The sequence below is a fragment of the Agrilus planipennis genome, unplaced genomic scaffold (genome assembly GCF_000699045.2).
Source record: "Agrilus planipennis isolate EAB-ADULT unplaced genomic scaffold, Apla_2.0 scaffold350, whole genome shotgun sequence".
Classification (NCBI taxonomy): Eukaryota; Metazoa; Arthropoda; class Insecta; order Coleoptera; family Buprestidae; genus Agrilus; species Agrilus planipennis.
Window position 1 is genome coordinate 12,655 of NW_020439131.1, and position 12,846 is coordinate 25,500.

The following is a 12,846-nucleotide window of genomic DNA, read 5'->3' on the forward strand; positions in this document are numbered from 1 at the left end:
CCTGTTTTATTCTAGGTTTTAATTAATAAAACTGGTTCTGTTCGTTTACTATTTAATGAAGTTTTTGCTTTAAATGGTCATAAAGTACATATTTATAAAATTGGATATTTTGATTTTTTTTTTTTGAAAAATAGGTAAATGAGTATTTTATTTAGGTGAATGCCGTGTGTTATGGGGCCAAGATCCTTTTACCAGGAATTTTACGCTATGAAGACAACATAGAATTAAATGAAGACATTGTTATTGTAACGACGAAAGGTGAAGCGGTAGCGCTTGCCGTCGCACTCATGACAACAGCAACTATTGCTAGTTGTGACCATGGTGTCGTAGCAAAAATAAAGCGAGTAATTATGGAACGAGACACGTACCCCCGTCGATGGGGACTTGGGCCGCGGGCCAGCCAAAAGAGGTCGTTGGTTGCACAAGGGTTATTAGACAAATACGGCAAACCCAACGAGAACACACCGAAGGAATGGCTCAATAGTTACGTTGATTACGCGTGAGTAATCAGTACTTTCTCTTTTCAATTTAAAAAATACTTTTTTTACGCGGTTTTACATTTTCATTTCAATGTTAAAAATATTATTATTATTAAGGAATATAATATTCTACCACGAGATTATTTATTTTGTTTTTATCAGTACAATTTTATTATAGTGTGAAAAAGGAGCCTAGCGAAGCAGTACAAATTAAACAAGAAGTAGATGAAGACCATAGCAAAAAGGTATCTGAATAAAGTAGTTATTTTTAGGAAAATTTAGTGCAACGTATTTTGTTTTGTTTATAAGAGAAAAGCTGCTAATTTGGATACAACGGCTGAAAGCATGGATACTTCGGTGGCAGGCGAAGGATCGACGTCCGAAGTTCAAAAAGAGAAGAAAAAGAAGAAAAAACGTAAGAAAACGGACGAAGAAAACGCCACAACAGAAAGCACTACCACTGTAGAAGATCCAGTTTCTTCGGAAATTGTAAGTTAATAGCTTAATAGGCAATATAGAAGTTTTTAATTTCGCAACAGAAATGCCACATTCAAATTTATAGATGAAGTCAAATGAATAAAAGACATAATGATTAGGTATTACAATAACTTTAAGGAATATAAACCTGTAAATAATATCGCATGTGAATTGATAAAACTTACAGAATTACTGTTGTATAATTAAGATTAGACATATGGCCGAGGTCGAAATGAACGAGTTGATTCACTATCAATCGTTGTTGAGACTTTTAGGTACAACCTTCGTCCGCTACACCGGAGCGTAATAACCACTGAAGGTGTCAGCCGCCGTTGTTACCAAAATGTCTAGACGTTCATCCGTCTTAATTCGACTACAATTGTACAGTTACTTTAATTTTTCACTTTGCTTTATGGAACCTTTGTTAGTATTACATTTTTTATTCACAGGAGGTGAAAAAAGAGAAAAAGAAGAAAAAGAAAAAAGATAAGGAACAACAAGATCAAGAATAACCTTTTACCTTTTGACATGCATCATACCACATTGGTTACAATAATTTTAAACCGTTAGTTTCTTCCTTTTTTTTATGTAATTCTTAAGTACATATAAGGACCATTGCAATGTGAATAGTGCTAATTTTTCTTTATAGAAAAAGGAATATTTCTGTTTTTAAGCAGAAACAAAACAAAGTTGTACGTGAAGCTGTTGAACGAATGTTTTAATAAAAAAAGTTTCTACGGAAAGAATTGTTTAAATATAAAAGTTAAGCTAAAAAAGAAAAATTAGGTACACCATTTGAACGTTTATGATTTATAAATATAGATGATGGATTCAAGTAAGCAAATGATTTTTTCAAGAGAACAATTGACGCCAATTTTTTAATAGTAATTTAGATCAATTAAAATGGCATATACGTCATTACAGTATTAATAAAACTGTATGCAATAGTAAAATCTGTAACACTAAAGTTATACCAATAAAAAATAATGTTTTAAATTGTATAGAGATATGTCACTTTACTATGCTTTCGTTACCGTTTCAAATTTATCTCTTTCAGCGTTTCATTATAATAAGTTGTTTTGAGTTTAGAAATTTAACATACTAAGGTCTTACAATGCATTAATCTTATGCCCAAATGAAAATTTTAAATAGCAATCCCAATGTTTTAATTTTAAAAATTATTGAAATTAAAAATTAGTAATAACTACCAAAAAGTTATACTTAGTTATTCGGGAGAAAATTGCTTTTAAATTTATTAAATTAATGTTTCAGATTATAATCACTTGTACTATTTTTATATTACACCTAATATTTTAATTTATTTGTAAAACTACTAACGCTTTAATTAATATATACGAAACATCAATTATAATAACTGCCCTATGTCGTTTAAGTTTAGCAGATATTTGTAACAGATTATTGGCACTTATTTGCTAAAATGAAATTAATGCTATCACTACATGTTTCTATTTAACCGGCTATATGATGACGCCAATTCAAGTTCCAAACAAAATAATCGTAGAGCATGCGTAAAGAATGATCAATCTATGAAAATAATATATTCCACAGAAAAATATAGATGTTATTCATACATATTGTGCATAACCTTATTTTCTTTGTTTGCTGAAAAAGTCAAGTTTTTACTTAAATAATTAACATTTATGTATTAGTGTTAAGTGATTAATGCTGCTTATTGCACTATTTTAATTTTATTAATTGCAAAATGTGCGCTGCAGTGTCATTGTTAAATCTGCCTAATGTGGCTCTGGAAAAAATATTTTCCTTTCTAAGTTACGACGAAATTGCAAAAAATCGTATCGTGAGTACATAGTTATATATTTTTTTCACATTAATAAATTCGCATTTGATATCATGAATTACCTGTTATGCGAATTATAAGATATTTAAAATCTTAAATGAGCAAAGGTCATTGAACTTGCGTAAAAACAAATTGGCAAATATCCAACCGCCATCCAACGTCCTGGGCAGTAATATTGGCGCTTTAAAATATAGTTAAATTTTAATTATTTACTGATTGATAAAAAGTTGTCATTAATAGGCGTAGCCATGTCAATAATTTATAAGATAAAATTTTCGCGCTCTTTTATGAGCTAGGTTATGTTAACTTGTTTTTGGTGTTAAGTGCTTTGTGTACTCTTCTAGGGTTTTCTATAAAAAAGCTTTTATTTTAAAATATTATTTAAGATGTCTGCGGACGATGAGTCTGAGTACTCATTAGAAAACTTAATTGCCTTTGCGAGAAATGAAATAGGTCAAAATTGTGAGAACGAGAATGAGAATGTTAACAAAACAAGTCCCAAAGTAAGACAACTGAAAACATTTGATATATTATCAGAAGAAAACATTATAAAATTAGATAAGAATGATTCAAGCGGAAAAAGATGCGGAAGTATTGCAAATTATTCAGGATTTTCTGATGATGAAGAGAACTCTGCAAATTTCTTTGAGAGCAAATACGAACAAGAGATCAAAAGATTACTAAAAAAAGATGAGGCTGGAAATTCGTCTTCCTCATTTATTGTAAGATCAGCCGACGCAACTGAAAACGTCTCATGGAAAACAGATGTAAAGGCGCCTGTTCTAAAACCACAAGAAAATGACTATACTGATTTTTTTGGTATTAAAGTTGTCAAACCGTTAATATCTAGTACTGTGTTAAAAGTGCGTATGGCCGATAAAAACGCAGTGGGAATATCTCGATTACAAACTTACATTTTAAGGGCTACACAAGATAAAAACTGGGTTGTTGCTGGGGTAATTGTGGGGAAAGGGCCAGTTAAAACTTCTCAAAATGGTAAAAAATTTATGGTGTGGACATTAAGTGATCTTATAGGTAATCTTGAGACAGCAGCGGTGTTTTTATTCGGAAGTGCTTTTCAAGATTTGTGGAAGACTACTGTCGGTACAGTTATTGCAATATTAAATCCTGATATAATGGATAATACTAAAAATTCAAAAGATAAGGCAGGTATAAGTACATGATCTGAATTAATTCTAAACAAATTTGTTCTTTCAAAATAATCAGGTTAATGTAAAAGTTTAAGATTCAACAAATTTACAGTAAATATAATTTCTCTTTATTTTTTATGATAATCCTATCTAACTATATTTTGCAAATACCTTTCTAGAATGCCATGATGCAATAAACCCCATATGAATACTTCACTCGATATTCTTTAGAAGAAATAGGTTCATACTATCAAAATACTTTATCACTAAATTGATGGGCAAAAAATGTTAAAAAGTGTAAAATAAATTGTTTGTCGTTTAAATTTTTTTCCAACTGATAAATCAGTATGTACCTAATTGTAAGATTATACCATGGATTTGAAATTTGTCGCCTTCATGATAACAAAAGTAATTATTTTGGCGTTCGATTATAACGCAAAGTTTTTGATAATTACTCTACACCGTTCGTCCGCGAATATCTGCATTATAAATAATCGTAATTAACCATTCCGCGTTTAAATACAAATTTGTTTCTACCTAACTCAAGCACCTCTTTTTTTCAATTATGTAGACGTGCGTGTCGTAAAAATGTTTTCTGTTAAATGATAAAATGTATAAATAATCATGTTTCGACTCATGTACAGGATGCCCAAAAAGACTAACCAGTTGCAGCAGTAAGTCCAGTCAAGTCACGTTTTTTTGTTATAAAATTTTAGTTCTTTTTTCCCTTGATCACTCACTGAAGCTAGAGTCGGCATATTGTAAAAACTAAAAAAGAAGTACCACAATTGTTATTGTTTTAATTTAACAGTACTCTTTACTAAAAAAAAAAACAAAAACCCGCAAATCAAAAGGTTGAAGTTTTTACTGATGTTGAGGTCATGCGTACGTTGTTGTTTTGAGAGAATTTTAGTAGATTTACTACCGGTCCAAGTATTGCGGAAGGTTTCCTGTACATCCAGTACAATTAAAAATTCAATTGCTAAAAACTGTTTATTTTTTGCTAGGCACGTATTGTTATTCCTAGATTAGAAAAAGTAAATTTCGCAGCATTGATTTGTATATCAATGTTAAAGCACCTTTTTGAGAACAATAGAATTTTTGTCGATAATACGAAAACTTAATGCATTGTAACGCTATAAATACGATATTAGCTTTTAACTGTGTTATTTAAAGAATGAATTTAACGAATCTATCACAACTAGCAAGTGCAAAGCTTAATTGGTGTGCAATTAATAAGTGCCTTTAAACACACTTCGTTTCTCATTCTGCTGCAAATGTTCAGAAGACGTGATAGTGAAACTTTGTCATACGACATTAACTACCAAAAGATGCACAACCTTTGTTATCACGATTTTACCGTTGACTATTCAAAACAGAGTGATTTTGAAAATGATCAGTTTGTATTGTCCAGAAATTTGATTTTTGATTTAACACATTTAAAAGTGGTGCTTGAGTGTCTGTCTAAACTCCATTTGACGAACATTAAGAATAAAATTCAGCATAATATTAACGGGAACCGAGAAGTACCAGATGAATTAAATGATAGAAATAACGAAGAATCTCTTTTGGATATTGAAGAATTACGGATAAATCTCTGGCATGATACTAAACAAAAACAGCTACTCAGCTTGATTGATGAATTGCATGAATTCAGTTCTACAAAGGAATTTTTTAAAAACCAACTCAATGAGTTAATGGAAAATGAGATAAAAACTAAAAACGATGGGGTAATTTGTAATGAAAATTTGAAATTGGATAATATTTTATTTAAATATGAAAATGGAACACCTGTAGAGTGTAAATTAAAAACGTTCAGATCAGTTGCTTGTACACCTTCAGTTTGTAATGTATTGACTCTGATATATTCTACAACAGAACGCATTTGGAGAAGTAAACACCTTTATGAACTCTTGGAATATTATTATAATTGTCTAAAAACGCAATGTAAAACACAGAAAATTATTTTGAATGAACTGCTTCCCCTTGATCAATTTGAAAAAGAAATTTACAACTATTTACCAAAAGTAAAACTTATATCAGCTTTTCTTAAAATTCAAAACATTGAAAGCATCCATTCATCCCTAGTCTCCAATTCAGCAGATAATCATATTAACAACCTAATAAAACTGAACGTTGAATATAAAAATCAAATTTTGGATTCCTTATCAGACCTACAAGAATATATTTTATACAAGCCGCTACGATTAACTGTCGAAGATATGTATGAAATTATGAAAAAGAAACTTGGCACAACTCAATTTAAAATTGAAAATTTTAATTCAGTTTCCATTGGGAAGTCGAAAGGATTTCTGGGGGACCATAACAAGTTACTAGTTCACATCCGTACAGATGAAAATAATGAAATTAAGGTTGTTAATCTATTCGTAAAATTATATCCTGAAAAATGTGCTTTCGTTGATGTTTTGGTGGATTCTAACGTATTTTTTAAAGAAATATTTACGTATACAACTTGCGTTAAAGGTATGAAAAAACATGGAATAAATGTCATCGATGATTGTTTTGCACCTTGTTATTTTACAAGACCTGATCATTGCTTAGTGTTTGAAGATTTGGTAACTCATGGTTTTATTATTCCTGATCAAAGAAAATATTTTACGCCACAAGAAATAAAAACCGTATTGCAAACTCTGGCAAAGTTTCACGCAGCCGGTATATTATACGAGGAAAAATTATCTGAAAAATGCGAAACTAAAGTGTGTTTGAAAGATAAATATCCCGTTGGTTTATGCGAAGCTTTCTATAGCAATAATAATGAAAAACCTTTCATTAAATATCTGCTTTGTGGTAGAAATGTCTTGTTACATTTAATAGATAAATTCTACCCTTCTGGTGATAATGAAGGGTTTAAAAACTTTTGTCTTTCTTTAGTGCAAAAGTCTGTTGCGAAAGTAACACCTTCAACAAAGTTTCGAAATACAATTTGTCACGGTGACCTTTGGCCCACTAATTTTTTTATCAAGTACGTTGATGATAATCCAGTCGATTGTCGTTTAATCGATATGCAAATTGTTCGGTATTGTCCCCCTGCTCATGATGTTATTTTCGTGATTTTTTATTGTACCAACAAAGCGACAAGAGAAAAACACTTAAAAGATTTTCTTACTCACTATTACAGCGTTATGAAAAACACACTAGAAATTTATGGCCATGATCCAGAGTCAATTTATTCATTTGAGGAATTGATTGAAACATGCGATGATGTGTTATTGCAAGCTGTTTTTCAATCATCGGTTTGGTATCAGCTAAGTCAGCTGTCTGCTGAAGCTATCGAAGAAATAAATTCGGTTAAAACAAATATGTCTGATATTCTATATAACGATAGAAGGAGCTTCTGTGAAAGTATTTGCGATCGTGATCCAAATTATAGAAGGCGAATGGAAGAAGTTATTCAAACATTAAAAAATATTTATGAAGAAGGCGAAAACAGAATAATTTCAGAAATGGTGTATTCTAAGTAAATTAGAGGTACTTAAATCTTATTATTGGTAAATTTATCAAAATTAATAAGTTTGAGTTAGGTAATGTAGAAATTTTTTTAGTGAATATAATGTGTTATAACAATAAAATATAGAGGGTTTCCGTTGTAGCATAAATTGGATTTTGTGTAGAGATTGTATAATAAAATTTTAATTTTTATTCTTACTACAATTTATTATTACTTTTACGGTGATGCTTTTATTCGTTTTCCCAATCCCTCATTTTAACTGAATTAAAAGTGTTACTTTAGCAGTTATTTAACCAACTGTTGGATCTTAAACTTGTACATTTTTCAACCATATTCCTAGTATTGTATAAATATAAAAATAATCCAATGAATTTTTGAAGGCAACACTGAAGATAGTATCAGCCGACAGAGTTTTAATACTAGGGCAATCAAAAGATTATGGGATTTGTAAACACAAAAAGAATAACGGTGACCCTTGTTCATCATTTGTAAACGTCAGTAGTAGTGATTTTTGCATTTACCATCTGAGGCAGGCCTATCAAAATTGTTGTAAAAGATCAGAATTTCAGTCAGGCTCGAAGGGTTTAACCGCACTGAGAAATAAAGTACTCGGTAAAAACGAGGTGTTCTATGCCGGAAAGAGTTACACAGCCATACCAGCAAAAAAGAATACCAAACAGGTGGTAAAAGATAATTTTAGATTACAAGCCTTGAACGAAAATATAACGATCTCTGCGAATCCGTTAATTAAAAATAAGAAACCAATCGCCATAGGACGGGCTGTTAGTTTTGATACGTCAGCAAATCAACGGCAAAACGATTTATTACAGTTGCAAAAGTTGGGCTGGACTCCAAACACGGTAAAGCCCGACTCTGTTTCTTCCAAGCAAAAAGATACAGAAACGTTGCAGAAACTTGGTGTTGATTCCGAATCTGCTACCGACGAAGGAGTTGCTACGAAGCAGCCAGAATATATTGACTTAAATGTTGATTTTAAAAAAATGAAAAAAACAACGTTGAATGCTGCTGCCCTGACACTACTAACTGGCAACAAAATTGTGCTAGGAACGGATCCTCCTAAACCGTGTCCTAGCCGATTCGATAAAGCTAAGCAACAGGCCATTTCATATATCAAAAAGAATGGGCCTCTATCTAAAGAAGATCCAAATTATCGCAAGAACACTGGGAATAAAAAACGATCTTTAGATGTTCAAGTAAGTAGAAGAGTATACGTTTTACACATTACATTTTTTCACATCAAAACTATTTCTATAGTTCTTACTGAATTTGTGTTCCAAAATTTCATGACCTCATAAATGTTTTCTAATTTATTATAAGATAATAAGTTTTGCGAACGACTCAATTGAGAAAAAACAATACGACTTACCGAACTTTTTGTAAGATTCGTGTTGAAACAGTGCACTGGAACTTTCGTGTTTTTTAGTTGGAATTGGAGATGAAGAAATTTCTTGAAAAATATTCAACCTGTAAAATAACAATTATTAATCATCACTCAATTATTATTCATCAATTATTTGATAAAAATTAGAGTGGCTTATTGCAAATTAACAACTTTGAAAGAGCAACGGTATTTTTTCAATCAATTACTACTACTTCAGCAGGGTCAAGTAATATGAAAATAAATTAACTTTCTGCTAGAATAAGCATAAATCTTTAAATAAATACTTTATCAGTCATTCAACCGTAAAGTGTTTTATATTCTAAACATATTTTTATTATAGGATGTTCAAGGATTATCAAAAAAATTGAAGATATCTTTAGATAACCCGGAAAATAGTTTTGCTTCCGAACGATTTAAAAAAATGATGGCCCTTACATCTAATCATAAAGATTTATTAGAACAACATGACGACGAAGAACAGGAAAAATACTTCTCGAAGCTTGAGATGAAAGAGCGACTAGAAGAGAAGATGCTCAACACTTTCAAAGTGCCATGCAAGGCAGTCAAGTGCCTGAAGTGCAAATATACAAGTTTCTCCGCTACGGACCGTTGTAAAGATGAAAAGCATCCGCTTCGAGTGTTCGATTCGTTTAAGAGATTTTTCAAGTGTGGAAAATGCAGTAATAGGACAGTCAGTCTTGAAATTGTGCCAATGTTTTCATGCAAAAAATGTGGAAGTGGAAAATGGGAAAAAACTAGTATGATGAAGGAAAAAAGGACCGAGATTGTAGCTGAAAAATTATCGATACGTGGCGACGAAGAGAAATTTATTAATTCGAATACAAGTGACGCAAACTTGAATCTTATGGTGCCAGATGAAAGTTAATACAATAAAAAACATATTTCGTATTATCGTCTCATATATGTTTAGACAAATAAAAAAACAAATTATACATTTTAATTTATAAAATATCGTGTTTACTCTTAATAAAAAGTATTGATATCAGATGTATATACAATACAATATTACTATTTCAACTTTATTAAATGACCTGAAAATAAAAGTTACTTTATCATTTTCTGCAGAAGTTGATTTTTTATTTTTTAGTGTTTTGAACCTAAATTCGATTTTATACTTAAAATTATCTATTAGTTTTCCGTTTCCTTCTATTTTATTCTGCATCAAAGAATAGATAAAAAAATAGGTAGAGAATTTGGTTTTCAATGTAAAAGTAATATAGCATATAGGTAGGTTTTTATCAATTCATTAGTTTGATAATTTCTAATTTCCTAAGGAAATATGTCTAATGTTCAGTTCATTCTGTCATATTCTCATAATTTTTATTGTAAAGTACAATTTTTTTAAAGGTGTGTAGAAAATTCAATCAAACATGCAGTCAGATGCTGACAAGAGGGTTTTACCAAATGGAAAAAAGACACAGCGGCATATACAAAAAGCTAAAATCCTTGTTGCCAAGAAGAGAATCAGAAAGACGAAATCACCCGTTGGCAAGACATTGCGACATATTATCCGCCGTAGAGACACGCATAAGCATGCTAAATATGACTTTCATAAAATATATCGAAACTAACAAATGTTGCTTTATACCAGGAAAGGTACTGTCACATTTTTTTGCAGAATTCTTTTCTAAACTTATATAACATTTCATTACAGATACTTGATGAGATTGATCGTATATTGAGACTTATAGAAAGCACTGGATCGGCACCTCGGAGTCACGAATTTTTACAAGAACTTCGAGATATTAGCAGCATGGCTATGGAGCATTTTGACGAACACATACTGCCAACATTCAAATCACATATTGATTCACCTCCGGGTTTGTTATTTTACATTTGCAGTTACTATTATTTCCTAAAGACGTCAATTTTTTAGTGCTGCCAGTGGGAGAGCAATGCTCATCTCGTCAGCCTCTTTTGATCCTGAATAAACTAGTAACTGACGAAATGCGCAAAATCAGAAGACAGAACAAAAGTAACAAGCAGACTACTGTCTTAATGCGGCAACAAATTGTTAAACTATTTCAAAAGGTTAGTGATTTGTAAACTTACCCACTTTTAATTCCTTTAATTTCTTCGTGAATTAGGGTTTTTCTTTTTTTGGTCATCACCGTCTAAAAAAAATCTAATAGTAAAAGAGTTAATCTTCTCTCTTTTAATACATACCTACTTTTTTTGAGCAAATTATTTCTGCTTCTATCCCTCACATAAGATAAGTGATTTTGATATAAATCCACAGATTAAGACTCAAAATAGTCGTATTAAAGCACAAACTAACAAGCTGAAGGAGCAGGAGAAGAAAATTCAGGAGCAGACCGTGAAAATACAGGAGACCGAAGCTGTTATTGGGGAGATGAAAAGACACATGGGCGAATGGGAAGAGAAGTTCTCCGATCTTACAGCAGATTTAGTCCGTGCTCGCGAAGAACTTGTGGCGAAAAGCAGATTATCCCCTATTCCTCCTTCTCATCCAATTTCTACAACTGTTCCAACTTCTCGGTCATATACAGGCCACATCTTGCCTCGGACTGGTCTTCCAAGGACACCGACCATTTTGTTACACCATGGCGATAGAAAACGGAAGTCACCTGAAGGAGTTGAAACACCTCCCTGCAAATTGCCCAAAAATATTTCAAAAGATATTTGCGATAAAATCAGTAAAAATATCACTAATAACATATCGAAAAACGTCACAGGTAGCATGATGAAAGAAAAAGACTTGAATGCAGGAAAAAAACAATCATCTCAGCCTTTTTCATTTCTGAGTTCTTCACTTGAAACTTTATTGAAAAGACCTTTAACTAGTATAACAGGAAGGAAAAGAAAAATTCACAATGATATAGAATTAAAGTAAAAAATAAATAATAATTTTTTGTAACATTATTCACAAAGTTGTTGAATTAGTAATTAAAGCTTCGTGAAAACTTTTCTAACAACTTTTATATTTAAAGAAAATGGTTAATTAAGATTATGCTAATTCATTCCTAAATATTTAGTATTTTCTTGCATGATGGTTTTATCAAAATCAATATAATTGAGGAAGTCTATTTACAAATTATTTAGTATAATGTGCATTAGCACAAATTCATTATAATTGCGAAAATTGTGACACAAATCTTTAGGCGATGCAAAAACATTATTTTATTTGATTGTAATTTTAAAATAGAAGTCTTTTTAAGTTGACCTTGATATAATAAATTATTACTGTATGAATGTTTTAAACGTATAATATATTATTTGTTAAAAATTAAATGAAACAAATTCTCAATTACATAATAAACTTAGAATTTATATATTCAATGTATAATAGGTGTAGTAACTGAAAGCCAAAAAATTATTTTTTAAATTGCATTATTTTGTATTTTCAAGTGTTAAATTTATATTTCTAGGAAGGTAACCTTTTGTAATATGAATGTTTTACTTTAATTTAATAAATTAATCTTATTGTGAACATTATAACTGAATAAGAGCACATTGTTAACTAACATTTTAGCACCAGTGTATATTTCAAGTGATTATTATATCTGTACTTCGATAGAAAGTAGATATTTATCGATTATAACTTCATTGTATGTATGTAACGTGTGATGTTTGCAATAGATGAAATTTTTCTATGAATACTAATTGTTTGTTCTTATAATATGGGGTTTGTCTACAAAATACGTATGGGTGTTAAAATAAAAGAAGACGCTTAGACAAGGATCAAAATAAAACAATCTAACATAGAAATAAAATAAATCATTTTTATAAAGTGTACCGAAAAGTATAAATACGCTATCACAATTAGGATACAACAAAAAAAAATTTTTTTTATACGTATCGGACAATTTATAAACTTTAAGATTAGAATTTAATCAAACTCAATCTATTAAATATTTATTTATACATAAAATTTCTCTATAAATCAACTTTGTGCGACAAACATTTACTGATTCTTTTATCTAAAACATTGAACTTCTTTGAAAAAGTTATTCTCAACAAATCATTCATCATTCAAAGTTATTGAAAATTTACTAAAATTTATTTTT

General features: G+C 30.5%; 2 protein-coding genes and 1 long non-coding RNA gene across 9 annotated transcripts in view; 2 read left to right on the top strand and 1 right to left on the bottom strand.

The window, feature by feature from the left end:
* LOC108742458 (H/ACA ribonucleoprotein complex subunit 4-like) overlaps nt 1-1,691 on the top strand; it is a 13,966-nt gene extending 12,275 nt beyond the window's left edge. The window contains exons 3-6 of the mRNA XM_025977764.1: nt 156-499; nt 658-724; nt 789-968; nt 1,406-1,691. Of these exons, the coding sequence (XP_025833549.1) occupies nt 156-499; nt 658-724; nt 789-968; nt 1,406-1,468 (654 nt within the window). The 3' untranslated portion in view covers nt 1,469-1,691. The remainder of the gene's footprint in view (nt 1-155; nt 500-657; nt 725-788; nt 969-1,405) is intronic.
* Nucleotides 1,692-2,500: 809 nt separating this feature from the next.
* LOC112905404 lies at nt 2,501-11,077 on the bottom strand. Its single transcript, XR_003231754.1, has 4 exons — nt 10,985-11,077; nt 10,871-10,932; nt 8,783-8,880; nt 2,501-2,579 (listed from the first exon to the last, which is right to left on the bottom strand). It is a non-coding gene; the product is annotated as an uncharacterized LOC112905404 (long non-coding RNA).
* Nucleotides 2,512-12,438, top strand: LOC108742455 (protein MCM10 homolog). 7 transcript variants are annotated; one of them, XM_018477676.2, is made up of 5 exons: nt 2,563-2,775; nt 10,166-10,414; nt 10,473-10,638; nt 10,680-10,849; nt 11,058-12,438. In XM_018477676.2, exons 1-5 carry the CDS (start codon nt 2,680-2,682, stop codon nt 11,670-11,672), a joined length of 1,296 nt encoding a protein of 431 aa, XP_018333178.1. In that variant the 5' UTR covers nt 2,563-2,679; the 3' UTR covers nt 11,673-12,438. The 7 variants fall into 7 exon arrangements, with proteins under 7 accessions (XP_018333177.1, XP_018333178.1, XP_018333180.1 ...); XM_018477678.2 differs by having other exon boundaries at nt 2,565-2,775; nt 10,695-10,849; XM_018477672.1 differs by lacking the exons at nt 10,473-10,638; nt 10,680-10,849; nt 11,058-12,438 and adding exons at nt 3,162-3,941; nt 7,776-8,609; nt 9,138-9,678 and having other exon boundaries at nt 2,573-2,775; nt 10,166-10,259.
* The last annotated feature ends 408 nt before the right edge of the window (nt 12,439-12,846 follow it).